This window comes from Pogona vitticeps, chromosome 2 (assembly GCF_051106095.1).
Source record: "Pogona vitticeps strain Pit_001003342236 chromosome 2, PviZW2.1, whole genome shotgun sequence".
NCBI classification, from domain to species: Eukaryota; Metazoa; Chordata; class Lepidosauria; order Squamata; family Agamidae; genus Pogona; species Pogona vitticeps.
Genome location: NC_135784.1, coordinates 168,885,185 through 168,906,927, shown reverse-complemented (window position 1 = coordinate 168,906,927; position 21,743 = coordinate 168,885,185). Strand labels below are relative to the sequence as shown.

Below are 21,743 nucleotides of genomic sequence, written 5' to 3'. Positions count from 1 at the left end.
AAACCATCCCAAAGAAAAGGAAATGCAAGAAAGCAAAGTGGCTGTCCAACGAGGCCTTAGAAATAGCAGAGAGGAGAAGGGAAGCAAAATGCAAGGGAGATAGGGAAAGTTACAGAAACTTGAATGCAGACTTCCAAAGAATAGCAAGGAGAGACAAGAGGGCCTTCTTAAATGAACAATGCAAAGAAATAGAGGAAGATAACAGAAAAGGAAAGACCAGAGATCTGTTCAGGAAAATTGGACATATTAGAGGAACATTTTGCGCAAAGATGAACATGATAAAAGACAAAAATGGGAGGGACCTAACAGAAGCAGAAGACGTCAAGAAGAGGTGGCAAGAATACACGGAGGAATTATATCAGAAAGATGTGGATATCCCGGACAACCCAGACAATGTAGTTGCTGACCTTGAGCCAGACATCCTGGAGAGCGAAGTCAAGTGGGCCTTAGAAAGCCTGGCTAACAACAAGGCCAGTGGAGGTGATGGCATTCCAGTTGAACTATTTAAAATCTTGAAAGATGATGCTGTTAAGGTGCTACATTCAATATGCCAGCAAGTTTGGAAAACTCAACAGTGGCCAGAGGATTGGAAAAGATCAGTCTACATCCCAATCCCAAAGAAAGGCAGTGCCAAAGAATGCTCCAACTACCGTACAATTGCACTCATTTCACACGCTAGCAAGGTTATGCTCAAAATCCTCCAAGGTAGGCTTCAGCAGTATGTGGACCGAGAACTCCCAGAAGTACAAGCTGGATTCCGAAGAGGCAGAGGAACTCGAGACCAAATTGCTAACTTGCGCTGGATTATGGAGAAAGCCAGAGAGTTCCAGAAAAATATCTACTTCTGCTTCATTGACTATGCGAAAGCCTTTGACTGTGTGGACCACAGCAAACTATGGCAAGTTCTTAAAGAAATGGGAGTGCCTGACCACTTTATCTGTCTCCTGAGAAACCTATATGTGGGACAGGAAGCAACAGTTAGAACTGGTCATGGAACAACTGAGTGGTTCAAAATTGGGAAAGGAGTACGGCAAGGCTGTATATTGTCCCCCAGCTTATTTAACTTATATGCAGAATACATCATGCGGAAGGCTGGACTGGAAGAAACCCAAGCCGGAATTAAGATTGCCGGAAGAAATATCAACAACCTCCGATATGCAGATGATACCACTCTGATGGCAGAAAGTGAGGAGGAATTAAAGAACCTTGTAATGAGAGTGAAAGAGGAGAGTGCAAAAAACGGTCTGAAACTCAACATCAAAAAAACTAAGATCATGGCCACTGGTCCCATCACCTCCTGGGAAATAGAAAGGGGAAGATATGGAGGCAGTGTCAAATTTTATCTTCCTGGGCTCCATGATCACTGCAGATGGAGACAGCAGCCCTGAAATTAAAAGGCGCCTTCTTCTTGGGAGGAAAGCGATGACAAATCTGGACAGCATCTTGAAAAGCAGAGACATCACCTTGCCAACAAAAGTCCGAATAGTCAAAGCTATGGTTTTTCCTGTCATGATGTATGGAAGTGAGAGCTGGACCATAAAGAAAGCAGACCGCCGAAGAATTGATGCCTTTGAATTGTGGTGCTGGAGGAGGCTCTTGAGAATCCCCTGGACTGCAAGGAGAACAAACCTATCAGTTCTAAAGGAAATCAACCCTGAGTGCTCACTGGAAGGACAGATCCTGAAGCTGAGGCTCCAGTACTTTGGCCATCTAATGAGAAGAAAAGACTCCCTGGAAAAGACCCTGATGTTGGGAAAGTGTGACGGCAAGAGGAGAAGGGGACGACCGAGGATGAGATGGCTGGACAGTGTCTGCGAAGCAACCAACATGAACCTGACACAACTCCGGGAGGCAGTAGAAGACAGGAGGGCCTGGCGTGCTCTGGTCCATGGGGTCACGAAGAGTCGGACACGACTAAACGACTAAACACATGAATGAGCCATCTCCAAAATGTTCCTGTCCTCAACAGTCCTGCTCAGCTCCTGCAAACGCAAGCCTGTGGCTTCCTTTAGGGAGTCAGTCCTTTTCTTATTTGATCTTCCTCTTTTCCTGCTGCCTTCCACCTTTCCCAGCATTATTGTCTTTTCCAGAGAATCTTGCCCAGAGCAGGACAGCCTCAGTTTTAACACTGTTGTCTTCAGAGATAGTTTAGGCTTGATTTGATCTATCTATCTATTTATCTATTTGAACAACCTGCCTTCTGCCTTCTGTTACAAAAGAACTATTCTAAACCTGCTTGCAAATGTTGAAAGCCTGCACATGACACAGCCTCCCAGCGTTTCATATAAAAAATAAAAGCAGTCCCATAGAGATAGAGTCTTTGGTGTCAAGGGTAGTACAGTGGACCCTTGACTTACAGACGGCTTGACTTACAGACTTTTTGAGTTACAGACTTCTCTGGCCGCAAAATTTAGGTTTGACTTGCAGACTGAGATTTGACTTACAGACCAGAAAAAAACCAAAATGGAACAAAAACGGCCTGTTACGGGATTAATCGGTTTTCAATGCACTGTAGGTCAATGGAGACTTGACTTACAGACTTTTTGACTTGAGAACCGCCTTCCAATACGGATTAAGTTCTCAAGTCAAGACCCCACTGTAGCTGGGACAGAGTCCTGAAATTTCTGGTACAGTCTAGTGAAAAGCTTGTCTGTTCAGCTAAGATATGCATACTCTTTTCTTTAAAAGTCAGAGATGGGACACTTAGTAGAAAAGGTTAGTCTAATTATGTTTGATTTGGAGGAGATGAATTTTTAACAATTACTGTTGTCATTTCAGTTGAGTGACTTACAGTAAAACCTTGCCAGAAAAAAATAGAAAATGTCATCTATTATTTTACTTGCCTCCCTCACTAATGTTGTATTGAGCTTAGAGAAAAAGAAACAGCTACTGTACATGAATTTTTAAAAAGTGTTTTTTTATCCCATCCCCACCAAAAACCTTCTCTTGCTTTTTGTCTCCCCTTATAAACTCCTTTCCAAAATTCCATTTTTGAGGACAACTCCCAGATGAGGAGCCTCTATGTGTTGTCTAGGGTGAAAATGACTTCCATCACCATCATTGTGTTGCAGAGAAGACAGACCCCCCCTTCTAAGCTGTCCTTTTTACCTGTTGGTTTAAGATATTTTAACCTTGCAAGAGAAAGCTAATTAAGTAACAAAGACTTGCATGCAGTCTGCACATGCGCCATGGCACTAATTTCAATGTAGTTTATTCCCAAGAAACACGTTCATAAGATTGCAGTTGCCTAGCAGTGCAGACCAGTGAAGGCTTACTCAGAAATAAGTCCTACTGTATTTTTGCTGTTATGAATGGGTTTACTTAAAGGTTACATATATATTCAGTGTATACACATAGTGTTTTTATTCTCCAGATATTTTAGTGATATTTCTGTAATCGTATTCATTTTCCATTTTGTTCATATTTCTGGACATGCTTTATGTGGAAGGAGGGAGGCTATAATTAGGAGATCCATAAGCTGCTATCCTAAGTCCACATACCTGGTTATAAACCTTATGGGATATGGTGTGACTTACTTCTGAGTAGACGTGCCTAGGAATTGCACAATTAAACTTTTTTTTAAGCACAGAAACTGTTATAGAAAACTTCTGCATTAGGCTATACATTTTTCTTTACGACTTGCATTATATTTAAAGACAAGAGTTTGCACAAATGTGAAGAGGTCACATCAGTCTTTGCACTGTTTTCCTGTTTACCTCTTCAACATTTATTTATTTTCCCCCTTCTTCTTCTTCTTCTTCTTCTTCTTCTTCTTCTTCTTCTTCTTCTTCTTCTTCTTCTTCTTCTTCTTCTTCTTCTTCTTCTTCTTCTTCTTCTTCTTTTGCTGAGAACAAAACAGTTAATGCATTGTTTAGGCTCATGCAATATTTAAACTGTTGTTGTCCTGTTACCCCCAAAATTAACTCAGTTGACTAACTCCATTTATTTCTGTTACTGTTGCTCTCCGAAAAAATAGCCCCACTAGTCAATCCAGAAATCTGACTCATGGGCCCCTTGTTCTCTGTCTTTTTGGCAAACAAGAAGAGCAAGACAAAAGCCCTGGGGAGGATTTCCCCCTTCCATTGCTTCTTAGCCATCTAATGTGGGAGGTGTTTAGCTGGCTTGGCCCTTGGCTCACCTTTCCTCTGAGAGGAGGGCAAAAAAGAGTCAAGCACAAGCCGCTGAGGTGTGGAGCTTCTGAAGGAGAGGCCTCCCTCACAGGCTGGGTGGGCTGGAGCAGCAGGCTGGATTTGGTCCTTGAGTCAGAAGTTCCTCGTCCTCACTGTAGTACAGTACTTAGATTGGCTAGACATGGACTGGGTGTCCTGTGTTGACATTTATACTCAGTCGTGACACTAACTGGCTGGGTAGCCCTGGGTTGATCCTTATTTCTCTGCCTAAGGGGGCAATTAGATGAGCATCTAGCTCACTATTTGGTTCGCTTTTGGTGCAGTTTGGTTCACCCTTTTTTCCAGTGACCACATGTGTTTTTACGTGTGCAGTTTATTTGATGTAATTGGGAGCACACCTGATTATCGCATTCTTCAGTCTGTGTGGTTGCTCAATTCACTCCTAAATAGAGCTGTGGGCAGCATTCTTTTTGGTGACAACCCTGTGACATATGCAGTAGGTTGTAACAGTAGAAAAAATGGCAAAGAAATCCTCTATTTTACTCTTCTGACATATTTAAAAATATTATCCTAAGTGACATCGTGTTATTTCAGATACAAGGGAGTATCCATCCTAGGCTGATATATTGTTGTAGTGCTATGCCACTTACTAAATGTAAGAAAAAACAAAACAGTAATTGCCACGGCCCACAGAATGATAACTGCAACAACAAAAGGCAGGAAAGTTTTAGGATTGTGGGTGGCAGCAATTGAAAGAGGGTGAATTTGGAGGAATCGAAAGTCCTGCTGGGATCCTTCTCACAGAAGAAAGTAGTCTTCTGTATGAATGGAAGGATTGCTTAAGTGTGAGATAAATTAGATCTCACTGAAGCCTATTAAATGCTACCCACATTGCTTCAGATTCCCCCATCTAGTCACACCCTAAGTCTCAGTATTAATGAGAGGATAAAATCACAGTGGTTATGGCACTGGTAGAAAATGTGATTTTTTTAATTTAGGCATTTATTTGTTTATTACTTTCATAGCTTCCCATGGGTGGAAAGTGGATTCCTTGGTTCCCATCCTTCCCACCTTAGCCTCTCAGCAGTCTTTTTAGGTAGAAAGAGTGTGCCCAGCCCAAGGTGAGTCAATTCATTCCATGGTGGAGTGAGAGGCTGAACCCAGATCTCAACTCCTGGTTCAGCACTCTTAAATGCTGTTCCATAAAGGCCCAGGAAGCTGCCCTAAAATCTGTAGGAAGGGGAGAGACGAGACCTAAATATGATGAAGTCAGTAGTAAAGGTAGCGCTGCAAAGATATGAAGATGGTAAATTGCCCGTCCTCAAACAACTGTGCATGCCAGCTGGTTGTGCACATCAGCCTTTAAGAGGACTCATCTCATAATGCTGCTATTATCAGCACGCACTATTATTAAAGAACCTCAAAGCAGATTATTATGGGAAGGGGATACATTGGTTTTCTATACTGCTGTTTCCAGAGAAAAGAAGAGGAAGGGAGAAATCTCGATGCATTTAGCAAGGCAGAGGCAGCTTTGGGGTCTAGAGTGGGAATGGAAGCATTAGCAAGGGGGCAGAATTCTGGAAAAAGGAGCCTCGTAAGGGCAGCCTTACAGGATTTTCTGGGGTGGAACAAGCTGTAGCGGCTGCGTGGCAGGAAGAGGAGAAGGATCCTGGCTGCTCTGAGCCCTCTAGACCTCCCCCACTCACCATGGCTCACACTCAACACTTCAGCTCCAGAAATGTGTTTTGTCTCTCTGGAAAGCAGGAATGAAAAACTACAGGAAATCAACCTCTGGTGGGGGAGAGGATCCCCTTCTACCATATTTGCAAGACTATAGCGAGCAGCAGAGCCTTACCGTAATTGCATTGCTCAAGTAAAGAGACAGGGAGAAAGTTTTCAGGATTACGCTTGCACCTTCCCTTTAAAAGCTTTACTGTTGATCAGTAAGCTTCGGCAATTGTGAACAGTGGTTATGAAAGGACCCACAGGAATCAAGGAGCAAAGGTGGATCAATCTCCTGAAATTGCCGAGAAGGCTAAAGAGACAGCTTAAGGACAGCAGTGACTCCATATTATAATGAGAGAAATGGTAGGAAGGTAAGGTAGCTTAATCAAATTGCTTCTTGCGTGTAACAGTGAGTTGGAGTCCCGTTCTAATCTCCTGCACTTTGCCTACTCCATGTGTGGTACCACAATTCCTATCCTCCCCAGGGAGTTGTACTACAGCACATCAAGAGAGCTCTAGACTGGGGGAGGCCCTTTAGGGTGTACTTACTTCATATCTGTTACATCTGCTGCGAAAGACTGAAAGCAGCAGGGAAAGAGGAAGATCAAATACGAGATGGATTCACTCTCTAAATGAACCTTGAATTTTTTTAGAACTGAGCAGAGCTGTAAATGACAGGACATTTTGGAGGTAACTAATTCATAAGATCGCACTAATTTGGAGGCAATCTGACGGCACAAAACAACAGAAGACTTCAGTAGAACTTACTTTTGAGCAAGCATGCACAATATCAGGCAAATATGAGAAGAACTCATGGTCCTTCAGGTGTTGCTGGCCTGCTTCTGTCTCCAAAGAATCACAGAATAGGATAATTGAGTTGGAATGGGCCTCTAAGGCCATTGAGTCCAACCAACTGATCACTGCAGGAATCCAAATATGGAATCATAGAATAATTGAGTTTGAAGGGGTCTAATTGAGTTGGAAGGGGCCTCCATCCTTTACTAGTGGTTGTAGATTATGGGAATTGGGAGGAGCTGCCACATCTGGAGAGGCACGGATTCTCTAGCCTTATTCTAGAGACATAACAGCAGTTCTTCTACTCTTGAACATTTGAAGGGAGCAAGAGAGAGCAGGCTGACCAAATTTTAATAATTGCTATTCGTATAATATGACAGATGTCCCTTGATAGCAGCACATGCAAATGGCCGCAAGGGCTGCACACAGCATACAGTAGTATGGATTGGGTTTGGAGAGGGGAAATAGCTGGCATACATTCTTCTTACCTCTTAGGTTTAACCTTCACAATTTCCCCCATGTTATCTTTAATTTCTCTGGAAGTCACTATAAATTCTCTGATTGGCCATTCGAGGAGAGTGGAAGCATTGTATGGTTGGTGGGCTTGCGGAGAGCATCCAGTACCTGTTAGACTACTACTAAATACTCTTTGCTTGATCATGTCTGGAAATATCAGGAAAGACTTCTTAACTGTTAGAGTTGTATGACAACAGAACCAATTTCCTCGGGAGGTGTGAGTGCTCTATTGCTGGAGGCGTTCAAAAGAAAATTGGACAACCATCTGACAGATCTGTGTTGGGGGTTGGACTCGAGGGCGTTATGGGTTGCTTTCAACTCAATTATTCTATGGTTCTATAAAATAGTTAAAATATTTGAAAATGTTGGGGGTGGGTGGGAAGAAACAGGGGAACATCAAGAGTGTAGTTTAGTGGTAGAGTGCATGCTTTGCATGCCGTATCAGGCTAAACAGATCAATGGTCAAGCTCAGTATATGGTAACTTCCAGTGTTTTTGTCGATGTGACTCACTTTCCTTCCTTCTGGCCTGTAAAGAAACCCCCTGCTCTATGTGACCGCTAGCTTCATAGCACCATCGAGAGCAGTGGTTCCCAACCTTGGCTTGCCTGGATGTTCTTGGACTAAAATTCCCAGAAGCCTTCAACACTAGCTGTGCTGGCCAGGATTTCTGGGAGTTGCAGACCAAAAACATCTGGGTACCCAAGGTTGGGGACCATTGCTCTAGAGGTTCGCTGTCCTGGCCATATGTCCCACCTGTGCAGTGGCAGGGCTGGCATAGTAGTAGGACTGGGTTGCTATTAGTTTCAGAGGGCTTTGACCTCCGTGCCATGCTGACCTGCACCAAATCACTAAAACCTGATTCTTCATCATCAGCTGTATACCTTGTCCTGCCTCCAATCATAGCTTTCCTGTACTGGCTCCACTGTTAATACTGAGCGATTCCTGCTGTACTTTGAGAGTGACTGGTTTGCCCCCACTGCTACTGAGTGCTCTCTTGCTTCCTTTTCAACTGTGCTATCTGTTTTTTCCCTTATATAGACTGAGCTCTCCTTCACAGCTACATACTCGGCTTTGTCTGTGTGAGATGGCCTCCCCTCCCTGTCCCTAATCCATTGCTATCTATGAGGCTACATCCTTCCAGTGTAAATAAGGAGGAGGCTGAAGAGATAAAGGGCTTAGGATCCAGGCACAGAGGGGTGCAGCTTTTAAAAGGCAGCCGCTTGTAGCAGGGAAGTTATGGTAGCTGGAGCAGCCTGGCTGGGAACTCGGCTTGACTTGGCTGCCCCAGCACCCAGCGCGCACACAGATACACACACACACACACAGAGAGGCAGGGTGCCCAGTCTCCTCCCCGTCCCCCAGATGCCTCCCGGCTCCAAAACCCGAGAGCAGTGGTGGGAGAAGGTGAGCGGGACTCTCGACGCATCATGAAAGCCCCACAGCGGGCGGGCGGGCGGACCGACCAAATGCTGGGGGCTATGGGGGATATCCTGACATCGCTGGCCCTACCCAGCCAACACTGGGTAAGGTGAAGGAGGGGACAGGGTTCAGGCAAGCAGGCAGGAAGCTTTGCAAAGAAAAAAAGGAGGCAAATTAACACAACTTTTACAAAGCCAAGTAGAGGAGGAGGCCAGGGCAAGTGTAGGGTTGTGAAGGTGCATTTGTGGGCCAGTGCTGTGTTTTGGGGGGTGGGCAAATTTTGAGAAAGCGACCTCTTCAGAGTATTGTTCTCAAAACACTACCCACTCCTTCAGCGTGCTGGTTGGGGATTCTGGGATTTCTAGTCCACAACAGTCTCCTTCCCCCCCCCCCCCGCGCTCTGGTGATGGGAGGAATGCAATACCTAAGGAAGTGCGACCATGCTCCCAAGAAGGGAGAGTAGTTGTACAGTGCCTGCACCGTTGATTTTAGTTTGGAGGATGGGTGGGTTGAGGGTTCCCCAGGGAAAGCAGATAAAATCTCAAAATATCAGTATATTTTCTGTCCACTGGGGAGGAAAGGTTTATTAATTAGGCTGGGTTTGTAAGACTCCAGACATAAAGCGTATTGCGTCCGATCTTTTGTACAGCACCTAGCATGCTGGTGGGCTTTGAAGAATACGTTTCAAGGCGAATCCACACTTGAGACTACTGGGATAGCCTGCCACTAACAGAGACTTCTTTTTAATGGTCTGTGTGGGCCAAAATCAAAAGCGTGTCGTCCCCGGCAGGGATCCTCCTTGTCCCCCACCAGGCATTTTTTGGCACTGGAACTGAAGGCCAAAGAGAGTGGGTGCTACTTCTTTCTCTCCTCTGGAGATGTTTTCCTTGCTTCAGAATAAAAAGCGAGACCCCTAAACAACGGGGCCTCAACTCTTGAGAATGTTTTTAAAGAACTCGTTTGGGGAAACAGTGATGTGGCAATAGGCTTGTGGGAGACCTGATCTTTTTGCTCTAGGGTGGGGCTGTGTCCTCTCTCTCTCTCTCTCTCTCTCTCTCTCTCTCTCTCTCTCTCTCTCTCTCTCTCTCTCTCTCTCTCTCTCTCTGCCTCCCCACCCCCTATTGCTGCTAGCTGGGGGACAGGACGGAGAAAATGAGCCTGTGGGGGTTGTGGAGCAATGTGCTGAAAGGGTGCGGCAGGCACAGTTCCAGTGGAAAAGTAAAGATTAAGGTTTGCTCTTTTCCACCACCACCCCTCCCGCTGTTTGGAAATCTCCACAGTCTTTGCAGAACTAAATGTGCTGCTTAGGATGAGGCTGGTAAGTTCTCCGGAGGGCTCCTTGAAGCCGAAGAAAAGACTGCATGGCCTCTGGGTTGGTTGCGCAGTGGGGGAGGTTGTAGGGTCAGTTCTGAATTGTGTTTGTTCACATCACTGTTGTGTTGTTGTTTTTGTTGTTCTTTTGTAGAGTTGTGTAGGCTGGAGGTGCTCAGGGGTTATATGTAATGGAGGGGGCAGGGGCGAACATTGGGGCACCCAAGTTACTTTGGAAAGAGGTTTTTCATAGAGATTTTTGGGGTCCGTTTTGCTCAAGAGGCAAACATTTCTCTGTGCCTGTTTTTGTAACAAAGATGTGATTCTTATATCATTGCAACAACCTTCCTATAACTGGCACCCTCTAGATGGCTTGGACCTTCAGTGCCTATTATCCCCTGTCATCATTCTGGCTGGGGATAATGGGAATTGCAGTATGACCCACGTGAAAGATGCTGGGTCAGGGAAAACTGGAGGAGGAGATCCTCTCCGTTTTAAAATTTGCTGCTTTTTTTAACTTTCTGAACGATATTAATGACATCCCGACATGGAAGCAAAGCAGCGATCTGAGAGCCTCTTCCATGCCATGGGAGGAACCCTGCTGGCTCTCACATCTCTTTCATCTGTCCTCTGAGCTCTCTCTGCATAAATGCCAGGGTGAAAAAAAACTGGGATAGAAGGGCATAAACTCCAAGCAGTGGATGGCAAGGAAAGCAGATCAGCCTTTGTAAGCCCCAACTCAGTGGCACTTGTAGGGTGCGAAAAATCACCCTGAAAGTCCACTGAATGGCCTGCCTAGGAGATTAATTCTGCACTGCAAGTCTATAAATCTGGGGTGGAGAACCTCTGGTCTTCTGTGGTTTGGACATCACATCCCTGAAACCCTAGGAAGCATGCAAACTCAAAGCTGCAGCTTCCTTTGGGAGTCAGTCCATCTTGTATTTGGTCTTCCTCTTTTCCTGCTGCCTCCTACCTTTCCCAGCATTGTTTTCTTTTCCAGACAATCCTGCCTTCTGATGATGTGCCCAAAGTAGGATGGCCTCAGTTTCTAAACTCAAAGCATGGTGTGAAGATGATCTTCTTGTTTATCCTTGGCATTTAGTATTCAGAAGTATCGTTCCTCAGTACATGGAGGCTTCATCATCAGGACAGTAGTCACTAACAGACCTATCCAGGTCAACCTGGAAGAAGACCTCATTCCATTCTCTGCCCTTTGGCACCTATTTATCAGCTTTTTTCCCCTTCTCATCCCTGCTGGGTCACATGTTCTTGTGCCTAGAGCCTTTCTGTTGCGTAATATATAATATGGAGTGGACATTCTCTTGCTTGTTGTTCATCCCCAGAGAATCCCAGCTTCCTTACCTGTTGTGATTCTTTTTAAAGTGTTTCTAGTCCTCATGGTGGAGACACGTGAAAATGAGTTGGCTTCATTTATGAAGCATACAGAGTGGTATGGTAGGGAGAAAAAGAGTGTGTCTTTTTTCTCTCTCCTATTACCATTTTTAAGACTGTGTGCTAAGGTGTCTTCTGCCTCTGCATGTGAACACACATATGAGTTCACAGCTTTAAAATATAGTGTGATAAGTGCAATATGTTTTCCAAGTGTCATTCTAGCACCCTCAGTGTTCATGGAAGTGATCTGAAAACAATTCTAATTGCATTCATCTAAAAAAAAATGCCCATTAACAGCTGCTCTCCAGCTTGTGATCTGTTTCTGAAGCGGATCCTCCATGTCAGACAGGTTGCCTGCACCCGACCTTAAAATCTAAACTCGTTTTTCATACTTCAATTGCAGCTGCCAGAACTGTGTTCACAGGAAGAAGCTCAGATGCAGTCCCAGCCTAGCAGCAGTGTTGAGGCTTCTGAGGACACCAGGGAGCAGCATCACATAGTGGAACCCCAGAATGAAGGAACGGCATCTGGATCCACAGAGGCTCAAACCACGCAAGAGGGTGAGTGTCTCTTGGTACCTTTCACTATGAGCTGCTTCTCCTACCCTCCAGGTCAGATCTGGTGGACCAGTCAGGCAAACCCGTTAATTTTTGTCTTCTGCTCCAACACACATCCCCATAATCCAATATTCTGTCTAGTTGTTCTCGAGAACCTTCGCAACCACAGAGGCATAAGGAAAACTAGTTTGTGCAGACAGGATCAACAACTGGCCCTTTCCCCCCCCTCCAGTGCTGTTCATTCTGACTTAAACAGTGGTTTTTCAAGGTTCTTCTTCAGCTTTGCTGCCCACAATGGTTAATTCAAGGATGGAGAGTTTTTAGCTTTCCTGATATTTTGGATTTCAGTTACAAGAAGTCCCAACTTATATGACCAAAGGTATTGGAGTTGTGGGAGTTGTAATCTAGAATGTCTGGAGGATTCTGAGAATCCTGACTCCGGATTTAAGGGAAGATGCTGGAGTCTTAACTATTGCATGCAAAATGTGTGCTCCACTCTTGATTGGGGCTCGCTGCAGGAGAGCAAATCTAGTGGTGGTGTTAGTGAAGTAGGCCACATTCTTATTAAGCCTACCATTCCTCCTTTCCCTAATTACTGCACCCTCTTACTCCTGAATGGTCCTCTGCATCTCTCTCCCTCCCCACAGTTCATGCTGCATTCCTCCTGTATCTAGGCTGGGATAGGGCCCTCCAGGATGTTATTGGACTGCAGCTGCCATCACCCAAGCAAGCTTAGGGAGTGGTGGGGAATCGATAGGAGTTGACCTCCAGGAGTATCTGGAGGGGCACATATTTCCTTTCCGTATATTAGGGCATAGGGCAGAATGTGAGTTGGGATGGAAACGGCTGGGGAGAATCGCAAGTGTCGCAGGTCACTGACATTCTTCCATCAGTTCTGCAGAACGTGATAGGAAACTCCGCTTGTGCATTTCCTCTAGCTCCCCCCAAGCAGGAATCCTACCTGACTTGTTTTGACAGTTTGGCCTTTCTTTCTTTCTTTCTTTCTTTCTTTCTTTCTTTCTTTCTTTCTTTCTTTCTTTCTTTCTTTCTTTCTTTCTTTCTTTCTTTCTTTCTTTCTTTCTTTCACAGTTCCGATTTGCACGGTCTACCAGTGTTTTGATTATGCCTCTTTTTTGCTGTGGGTGGTGGTTGGAGTTTTTGTGCAGGTACCGGTCTGTGTGGGTGGGTTTTCTGTAGACCTTGTGTCCCAATAGGAGGTCAGTTTTGCGTACGACCATGACATCTAAGAACGGGAGTTGGCCCTCTATTTCTTTTTCCATGGTGAATTGTATATTTGGGTGGATGCTGTTGAGATGGTTTAGAAATTCTTCCAATTTTTCCTCACCGTGGTTCCAAATTGCGAAGGTGTCATCCACAGATCGGAACCAGACTATGTCTTAGAATTCTTAGAAGTCTCTCACACAGACTTAAATTGGGAACTGTCAAGAAAACATTGAGCGTAGGTGGTCTTCCTAGTGATACCCAGTGTGGTGTAATAGATAAAGTGAAGGGCCAGGCTCAGGAGAAATGAATTTGAATTCCTGCTTAGTCATGAAAACTCACTTGGCGTGTGACATGGGTACAATCACTCCTGAAATATCTCACTTTTCTTGCAAGCTGTTGCTATCAGTTGGTTTCAACTTTATGGCACATAACAACCACAGGTGGACTTCCAGTTGCCAATTTTGGACAGCACTTGGAAACTGTCTCAAAAAAACCTGACAGCCTCCAGATAGGTAACTCTTCCTCAATGTTTTTTCCCAGCTGAAATTGTGCCTTTGTCTGAATGCTGCTGTTACAGTGTAGTCTGGTTGTGTTCGGAATTGCACAAGAATGGTTGCAATGCATTAGTTTTAGTGCTGTGGCATGATTTTGTTGATTGCCTTCCGGAGATTTCTTCAAATATATGTCTTGATGATCTAAAAGCTGCTTGGCACTCTGCCCACTGTTCCCATGCTACGGGCAATGCATATTTACTAGCTGGTATCATTTGCTTTAGCCCAGGGGCAGCTTGCGGGTGATTTCCACTCCTTCTGTGAGAGTTAATGCCTGACCAGCCCTAATGGCAGTAAGTGCAGAAATAGGAATCGTCTCCGCAGCCAAAGCAAATCCAAGGAAGACGGCTAGTTGTCCTGGCAGTCCAGGCGGCCCTCTCTTTGTCTGCTGTCTGTCTTCAAAGTTGCTGCAGAGTATGGAAATAAACCGTGACCTTCTTTTTGGCATGCTATTGTTTTTATTGTTGATTGCATATTTAGTGTTTTTCAGAGTTTTTTTAAAATTTTTGATTGAATACTCATGGAGAAGGTCATTTTTATCTATGTTGGTGGGCTCTGTGTAAAGCTCAGACAAGTTGCTTCTTTGAGCTAAGATCCCATGATCTTGGGACCTCTGAGCATATGCCATTTTGTGATGTAGAAAGGAACACTCAACAAAAACATGGAAGTGGGAAAGGAAATGGGAATGGCAGCGTGTCATGAAACTACAGCAAGGTGAGGGTTAATTCATTTCCTGGAATCTGTGAAAAGCAAGGCTCGGTACCTGCAATGGGAAGAAGGGAAGCATCTCCTAACTAAAGAAAGGAGCTGACCCTGTGAGAGGTTTTATCTACAACTTTGAAGGCTGAAAGAATATTGTGAGAATCATCTTGGTATCGCATAGTACTGAAATTAGGACCACCTGTAAGATCTGATTACTTACATTTGCAGAAGTTATCTATTAGGATAAGGGACGTGGTGGCGCTGTGGGTTAAACCGCAGAAGCCTGTGCTGCAGGGTCAGAAGACCAAGCAGTTGTAAGATCGAATCCACGTGACAGAGTGAGCTCCCGTCGCTTGTCCCAGCTCCTGCCAACCTAGCAGTTCGAAAGCATGCAAATGCGAGTAGATTAATAGGGACCACCTCGGTGGGAAGGTAACAGTGTTCCGTGTCTAAGTCGCACTGGCCATGTGACCACGGAAGATTGTCTTCGGACAAATGCTGGCTCTATGGCTTGGAAACGGGGATGAGCACCGCCCCCTAGAGTCGAACACGACTGGACAAAAATTGTCAAGGGGAACCTTTACCTTTATCTATTAGGAGGTTTAGGAAAGAACACAATTTGATTAGTGCAAAGGGTTAACCCATCATCCCAAGGATATAAGGAGAGGCAGAAGAAGGGATCACACAAACTTCTTGCAGCTTAAACATATGCCTAGCTAGCTTGCTTTATCTCTCAATATGTAATCTATGCCTGCTAGTCTGCTGAACTCTGTGTGTGCTCTGGAACCATGCTACTTCATAAGTATAGCTCTAGATAGTTAGCTGTATTGTTTTCTGTGGGTCTGACTCTTCTGTCTTTGAGTTTTGTTTTTCCTTTTTGCTATGGACCTTCTTGACAGCATTTTTCTTTCAGAGGATTTAAACTTACTTTCCAAATACCTTTAGTAAAAATCATAACATTTTACAGTTCTGTTATTACTCAGACAGATCAAGAGATTGGTGATACTAAGGAAAGTACTTTGTGTGCGGTTTTAAAAATATTTTCTACTCTGCAAGGTTGGTTTGCAGCCACAAACAACAACCTGAAAGATTTTTGTCTCTCTTTGGAGCACCAAATGAGTCGTCGGCTCAAGGATGTTGGAAGAAGGGATTTACAAGAAACTTTTCCCAACCACTAGCACACTGAATCCTCCAGGACAAGCAAGGGTAGTATGGCTTAGTGGTCAATGGATCCTCTCTGTGGTGGCCAGCATTCTTGACACAGAGGATCAGTAGTGATCATGCAGTGAAAGTAAGCTATGTCTCCCATGAGGCAGGTGAGATATAGTGGAGAAAACCTATAGCCTCCATAGACATCGCCAAACCCCAGCTTTCATCAACCTATCCCTAATGACCAATAGACAAGGATGATGGGAATTGTAGGTGAACAACATAAGGAGGATCAAAAAAGGTTTAGACCAGTAGTGTATGAGAGATCTTATTATTGTCCATTTCCCCCCCCCCCCCCGCTTTCTTCTGCCATTCGTCTTAAGCTCTAAATTGGTCTGCTGGCCCGTCCACTTGTTGATGAGGACTAGGAACATAAGATGTCTTGCTTTTGCTAAGTCTCTACTCATCAATCTAAGGGCATGGGTAGATGTGCAGACTATTCACATAATTACAGACAGTATGAATTGGAAACATATGCAGAGTAAATAGCTGAACAAAGGGGATGAGCATCAGATATAGGGAGTTGTGGATTTTGTAGACCACTGTGCCAAAATACACCAGCCAGCGTGCATTTTGAGTCAACCACCCCTGTAACACCACAACCAGCATCGCTGCTGGCTATGCCAACTGGAGTATTCTGGGAGATGTAAGTCCAAAACCCAGTGTGATGTAGTGGCTAGAGTGAGAGACTAGGACTCGGTGGGCATGGTTTGGAACCTCTGCTTAGCCATGAAAACTCACTGGGGTGTGTAGAATGGGTAAAGCCACTCTTTAAATATCTCACTTACTTTGAAAGCCCTATTAGGATCACCATAAGTCGACAGCACACAACAAGTCCAAAAAATGACAGTTCCAATTGTTTAGCATTATATAGGATGTTGCATGCTAAATATGTCACTTTCATTGTTGTTGTTATGTGCTGTCAAGTTGGAACAAACTTATAGCAACTCTATCGGGGCTTTCAAGGTAAATAAGATATTTAAGGAGTGGTTTTGCCTGTTCCCCAGTCAGTTTCCATGGTCGAGTGGGGTGAATTGAACCCTGCTCTCCAGAAACCTAGTCCGACACTCTATCCATTACAACACACTAGGATGTTATAGTAGTAACTTAACAGTATTCCTGTTGTTGTTGGCTGTTATTCCTAAGATGCTTTTCTAGAGACCTGCAAAAATTGAGAGCTGCACATACGACAAGATGCCCAGAGCAGGCTCTGCCTTCAGGCTAACATTCTGTGCAAGAGACACACAAGATATAAGGGGGCTTGAACAGAGAGAACTGAAATGAGGTTTTTTTTTTTTTTTTTTTTTAAAAATCAGTATTATGAGAGAACAAGGTAGGTGGTAAGAAGCAAAAAAAAAACACTTTGCAGTGAAAGTGAGCTACAGGAAAGAAGGGGCACAGTCAGGCAATGGAGGATTTAAGATGGGAGCTCTGGATCAGAGAAAGACTGGAAAGGGGCAGAGAGAGGGGGGGAGGGAGAGCAGAATAAATAGACAAATGGGAATAGGACAGAGAAGACAATTGAAGATCAGCAAAATAAGTTCAGATAAGAAAGACTGAGCCAGTGTTGGGAAAGGAAGAGTAACATGATCATAGCAAGGAGCGGAATAAATTCAGCTAGACGATAAATTCAAAACAGAGGCGAGAGACTGTAAGGGAAGGGAAGGGAAGCTAAACAGGAGAGGACTGGAAAAGTCAGAGCAAGGAAGTCAGAGCAAGAATGAAGAAAAAATTCTGTTAATTGTGGAATTAGGGTTCATAGACTGATAAGTAGCTCGCAGGAAGGTTTCTTTGACTCATAGAAAGACAAGACCAGGGGAAAGGGAGGATGTGGTGTATTAGCTAGATGACTGGGCTAGGACTGAGGAGAATTGGGTTCAATTCCACTTCTGAGCCAGGAAGCAAATAAGTGAGCTTAGCCTACTCTAGTTCTGACTTACTATGTTAAGAAAAGTATTTGTTAGAGTGGGCTGATTTGAATCTATGGATCATAAGGAGGAGAGCTCTCTCCAAATCCCCATTAATTTCATGGGTCTACTGTATTGTGATTTACTACACTAGGCAACAGGATTTTGGCCATTCTCCCTCAGCCTAATCTATTTCATAGGCTTGTGCAGATGAAAATGAGGACAAGGACTATTTACACAATCCTTCAGTCTTTGCAGGAAAAACAAGGTATAAATGTAAAAGAAAAACCCACCCTAGTTTTAAAAAGCAAGAAAAACTTCAGGCCTAATTGCTGCAAGCTGCATTTGCGACTCCCCCCCCCCAGCTGTTTTAGTCTTTTGCCCCACCAAGAGCTTCTGGGTGTTTCTCCTTTCATGAGGCGGAGAATAACACTAGCTGGAATTTTCTGTTCCTGGAAGGATCCAGGAGTGGCGTTTTTGTGCTGGAACAGGTTGTACAGACTACTCCTTGTTCAGAGTCTTTCTTCAGAACCACTACAGATTTTGGAAACCATGTTACTTGTTCCCAAGGTTATTGGGTCAGGAACATCCTTTTTGTGAGATATTAGGGCCTGGGCCCATTGGACAGACCCTTTTAATATCAAAGCAAACTTAAACTTCAGCAACAATTCTAAAATGGCATGGGTGTTTGATGCACTAGGGAGACAGACAGACAAACAATATAGAAATTCAGTGATGAGTTTAAAGACTTGGGTGTGACTCCAGCTCAAAAGACAAGAGTGTTTCTGAGCCTTTCTAAACAATATGTCCTGAAACCACTGACTACCTACTTAAGGGTAAAGCAAATATTCCAGTTCACGTGAGCAACTGTGAGCCTAGAACCAGGAGGTGATTCTACTTCAGAAATAATGAACACAGAATATAAGAGTGAGATCATCAGACACAAGCACAAGTGTTCTCTTTTTGGGGGGTGGGAGAGCCACTCTCTGCTCCTCCTTTTCCGTGCGTGTGTGTGTGCCATGCCCATGCCTTGGAGAAGAGTAGGCAGAGATGCAACTTGCCCAAAATGACAAAATGGCTAGTTACAAATCTGAATTCTAGCCTTGGACTGCTACAAAATAACCACCCCCCTCACATTCACACCTATGCAAGTACACACACATGCATATAAAAGACATGTAATATATGCAAGTGAACATCCTCCTTCCTCTTTCATCTCCATTGGAGAGGTAGTAGACTTAACAGACCACAGCTCCTGTACTGTTGGGCAAAGTCTTTATGCTGGCTAAGATGAGGAACAAGTTCATTCCAGGTAGAAAAGCTGAGTGGACTGGCAGTGGAATTCAACACTTGCCCCCACCACACCTGAGTGCAGCAGATTAATTTAGGAGAACCAGGAGGACAGGTTGGGTGGCATACTTGGCTCAGTCCAACAAAGGAGTAGGTGGAGAAGTCATGAAGAATACCCAGAAAGTTATCATCATTGATTCCCACAGGCTGTCTTCAGGGGCGAGCTAGTTCATTCCCCCCAATAGCAGAACCAGCCCTGCCTCTTTGCACCTTATTCTGTGGCCCCTTCTGTGCTTGTTTCTCTACCCTGCACTCCCAAATAAAATTTTCCATCACTAACCTTTTCCTGTAGCATCTTCTTATCTTTGACACTGGGCCTCTCTGTCACCTCAACCCATCCTGACTCTCAGGTCTTCTCTGTGTGATTGATTTAGCATTAATTCCCTCTTGGGAATCATAGTCTGGAGGGAGAAAGGAAATAGACTGGATAACTGGGGGATCTCTGCCTAGCAGACATTTTTGGCTTTGACTCCTAGAGGACCTAACTGGTAGGTCTGCTGGTTAAGAATTAAAGGAGCTGCAGGTTTTTTTGGAAAGCCAAAGATGTACCATCCCTGGACTAGTTGTTTCTTAGCATTGCATCAAAATTAGCAACTCATGCTAGAAGCCAACAGTAATTCAACTCTTTTAAAACCAATATAGGCTGTGTAGATATGACATCCAGCTGAGTCAGGCACCTAAGACATTTGGAAAGTTCAAATCATAATGTAGCCACTTCTCAAGTCTTTTGAAAAGAAAGGAAGGGAATAAACGAACGAAGGAAGATGTCCCATGGTTCAAGCCATGCCTGAAAGAAATGATCGGAGGAATCTTGCTCTTGAACTCCCATACAGTATTTGTTTGAATTGACTCTGTCTGATCAAGGAGGAAAAGACACTTGGCACCTGGTCAGAGCCACCTTACCATTATTATTTCTCTGTGGGATCTAGATTTGAGTCTCTTGTTTGAAAACAGATTCCAGGCCTGAGTTCTGGCTCAAGATAATTACATCCAGGGCTTGTGGAAAAGAAACCCAAATCAAAGCAAATACCTGGTCTACATAAACAGCAGAAAGAAGTGGGTACAGTGCTTGGTCCCACATCATATTAGGGACAGATGTTGTTTTTCAGAACTAGCCAGTAATATAATAAATGCAAGCAAAGGAAAGAAAATCGCATCGGGGAGACAAAATTCCTTTCCTAACTTCCTTCATGTGCTGGCTTTCTAGCAGGAAAGTTTATCACGTGTTGTTTTGTTTTAAATGCAAGAGAGAATTTTAAAAAGATGGCTTCCTCTCTTCAATCTGTATTCTAGAGTTCTACTCTCTCATTCCCATTTGATTCCATGTATGTCATGCTGATAGGAGTTTGCTTCGTTTTGCGGGTCCACCAAGGGGAGATTTGAGTGCGGGGGGGGGGTGGTAAGAAGTCAAGAGTCTCTCTCTGCAAGAGAAGCAGGAGTAGCTTCCAGATACATTAGTGTTAGCTTGCCATGTTTTTGAAGTAGTAATTGAAGCAGTATGTTGCCATCTCCCCCTGCCCTCCTGTAAGATCATTAAGTTTAAGGTCCGAAATTGCTTAAATACACTGCTTGTTCTGTGTTGCAGTGAATGAGTGGACCACATACTCATAAGCAACCTGTATGCTGAATAAGATCTTTCCTCATACTGATATTTGGGGGTGAGGTACTTTTCTCAGCTCAGACCATGAGCAGTTCCTACCAGTACTGTGTATTAGCTCTGTGATATGTGATGACAAAAAATGAATTAAATGAGAGATTGAGAGTCTTCACATAAGGGACATTAAAATTCAAAGGTGCCAATCATGTAATGCTTTGGGAGCTAGTGCACAGTAACATTTAATATGCTCAAAGAAGTACTTTTGTCTTGATATTATTTATTATTACATTTATATTCTAACTTGTTTCCCAAGAAGCTCAAAGGAAGGCATACTCAGTCTCACCCACCACCCTGTTTTACAGTCCTGTAAATTAGGATAAAAATGAGTGACAGGCTGAAGGTCACCCAGTCAGTTTCCTGCTGTGGAAGGTTTTGAATCCAGGTCTTCTCATTAGCCAATCCCTCTAGTGTTTAACTACCTTTCACTCAGCTGTTCATCCAATTTCTCCATTTCAGTGTTGTTTCCCCCTTACACTGTGAGCTTCAGATGTATACATACAGCAAAACTGATGTGTGCCCGCAATTGTCATGGAACGGTCTCTTTGTGTGGATTTTTTTTCATGCATTGTTTTTCCTATATATGGAGTTGCGTTCCATGTAGGAAATGTGGTAACCATTCAAAGCAGCCTTCATCTCTCCCTCCTCCCCACCCCTTCCAGCCACAGCAGGAGGGTATGTGTGTCAGAAAACAGCTGGGGGAAGACCATCCCAGTGTGGGATGGATCCTGAGGGTCTTCTGCCTTTGCCGTAGGGGATGGGAGGGAAGATCTGTAGGGCTCCGCCTCCACTCCCCCCCCCCCATTTCTGGCGCACTGAAGCCCTGCGGGGGCTGGAAGACCAGAACACGGAGACACCACCTGGAGTTCCACCCTGGCAGCCTGCAGGGGAGAAGAGTTTGCCCACCTCTCTGCTGGGCATGCCATCGGAGCTGAGACACCCTGAGCTCCCCAACTTTGTGCATGCTGGATCTCTGCCTCCTACGTCTGTGTCTGTGGTGTGCGTGCCTATATACACACAGATGCACAGTCACACAACTGCACAGCCTGCTTGTTCCCTCTCATTTTTTAAAAAGCATCCAGACATCCTCGACTCCTCGCTAGCGACGAGTTTCTTTTTTTCTTCTCCAGTGCCTCCGCCCCCCCCGCCCCCTCTGCTCACCTCTGAAGTGGGGTGGCAAGGGGACATGGCAATCTGACCGCCTCCTTACCCGGTGCCCGCTGCAGGCTCTGCTGCTGCAATGGCTCAGCAAGAGAGCAAGGGAGGGGGGGGGGAGAATCTAGTTCTGGGAAGCTCTGGA

The 21,743-nt window shown here is 44.5% G+C and overlaps 1 protein-coding gene and 1 long non-coding RNA gene across 5 annotated transcripts in view; one reads left to right on the top strand and one right to left on the bottom strand.

Moving 5' to 3' along the window:
• Positions 1 to 21,743, top strand: part of ARHGEF25 (Rho guanine nucleotide exchange factor 25) — an 83,151-nt gene that overhangs the window by 3,364 nt on the left and 58,044 nt on the right. Inside the window, exons 1-2 of one of the 4 annotated variants that reach the window (XM_020778398.3) lie at positions 8,491 to 8,571; positions 11,693 to 11,849. In XM_020778398.3, coding sequence (XP_020634057.3) covers positions 8,530 to 8,571; positions 11,693 to 11,849 — 199 coding nt within the window. In that variant the 5' untranslated portion in view covers positions 8,491 to 8,529. Of the gene's footprint in view, positions 1 to 8,490; positions 8,691 to 9,754; positions 9,905 to 11,692; positions 11,850 to 21,743 lie in introns of those variants that run through there. The other 3 variants (XM_020778378.3, XM_020778404.3, XM_020778392.3) reach the window with 3 other exon arrangements.
• On the bottom strand, positions 3,377 to 21,695 carry LOC140704687 (uncharacterized). The gene is made up of 3 exons (XR_013541278.1): positions 21,605 to 21,695; positions 19,070 to 19,190; positions 3,377 to 3,844 (listed from the first exon to the last, which is right to left on the bottom strand). It is a non-coding gene; the product is annotated as an uncharacterized LOC140704687 (long non-coding RNA).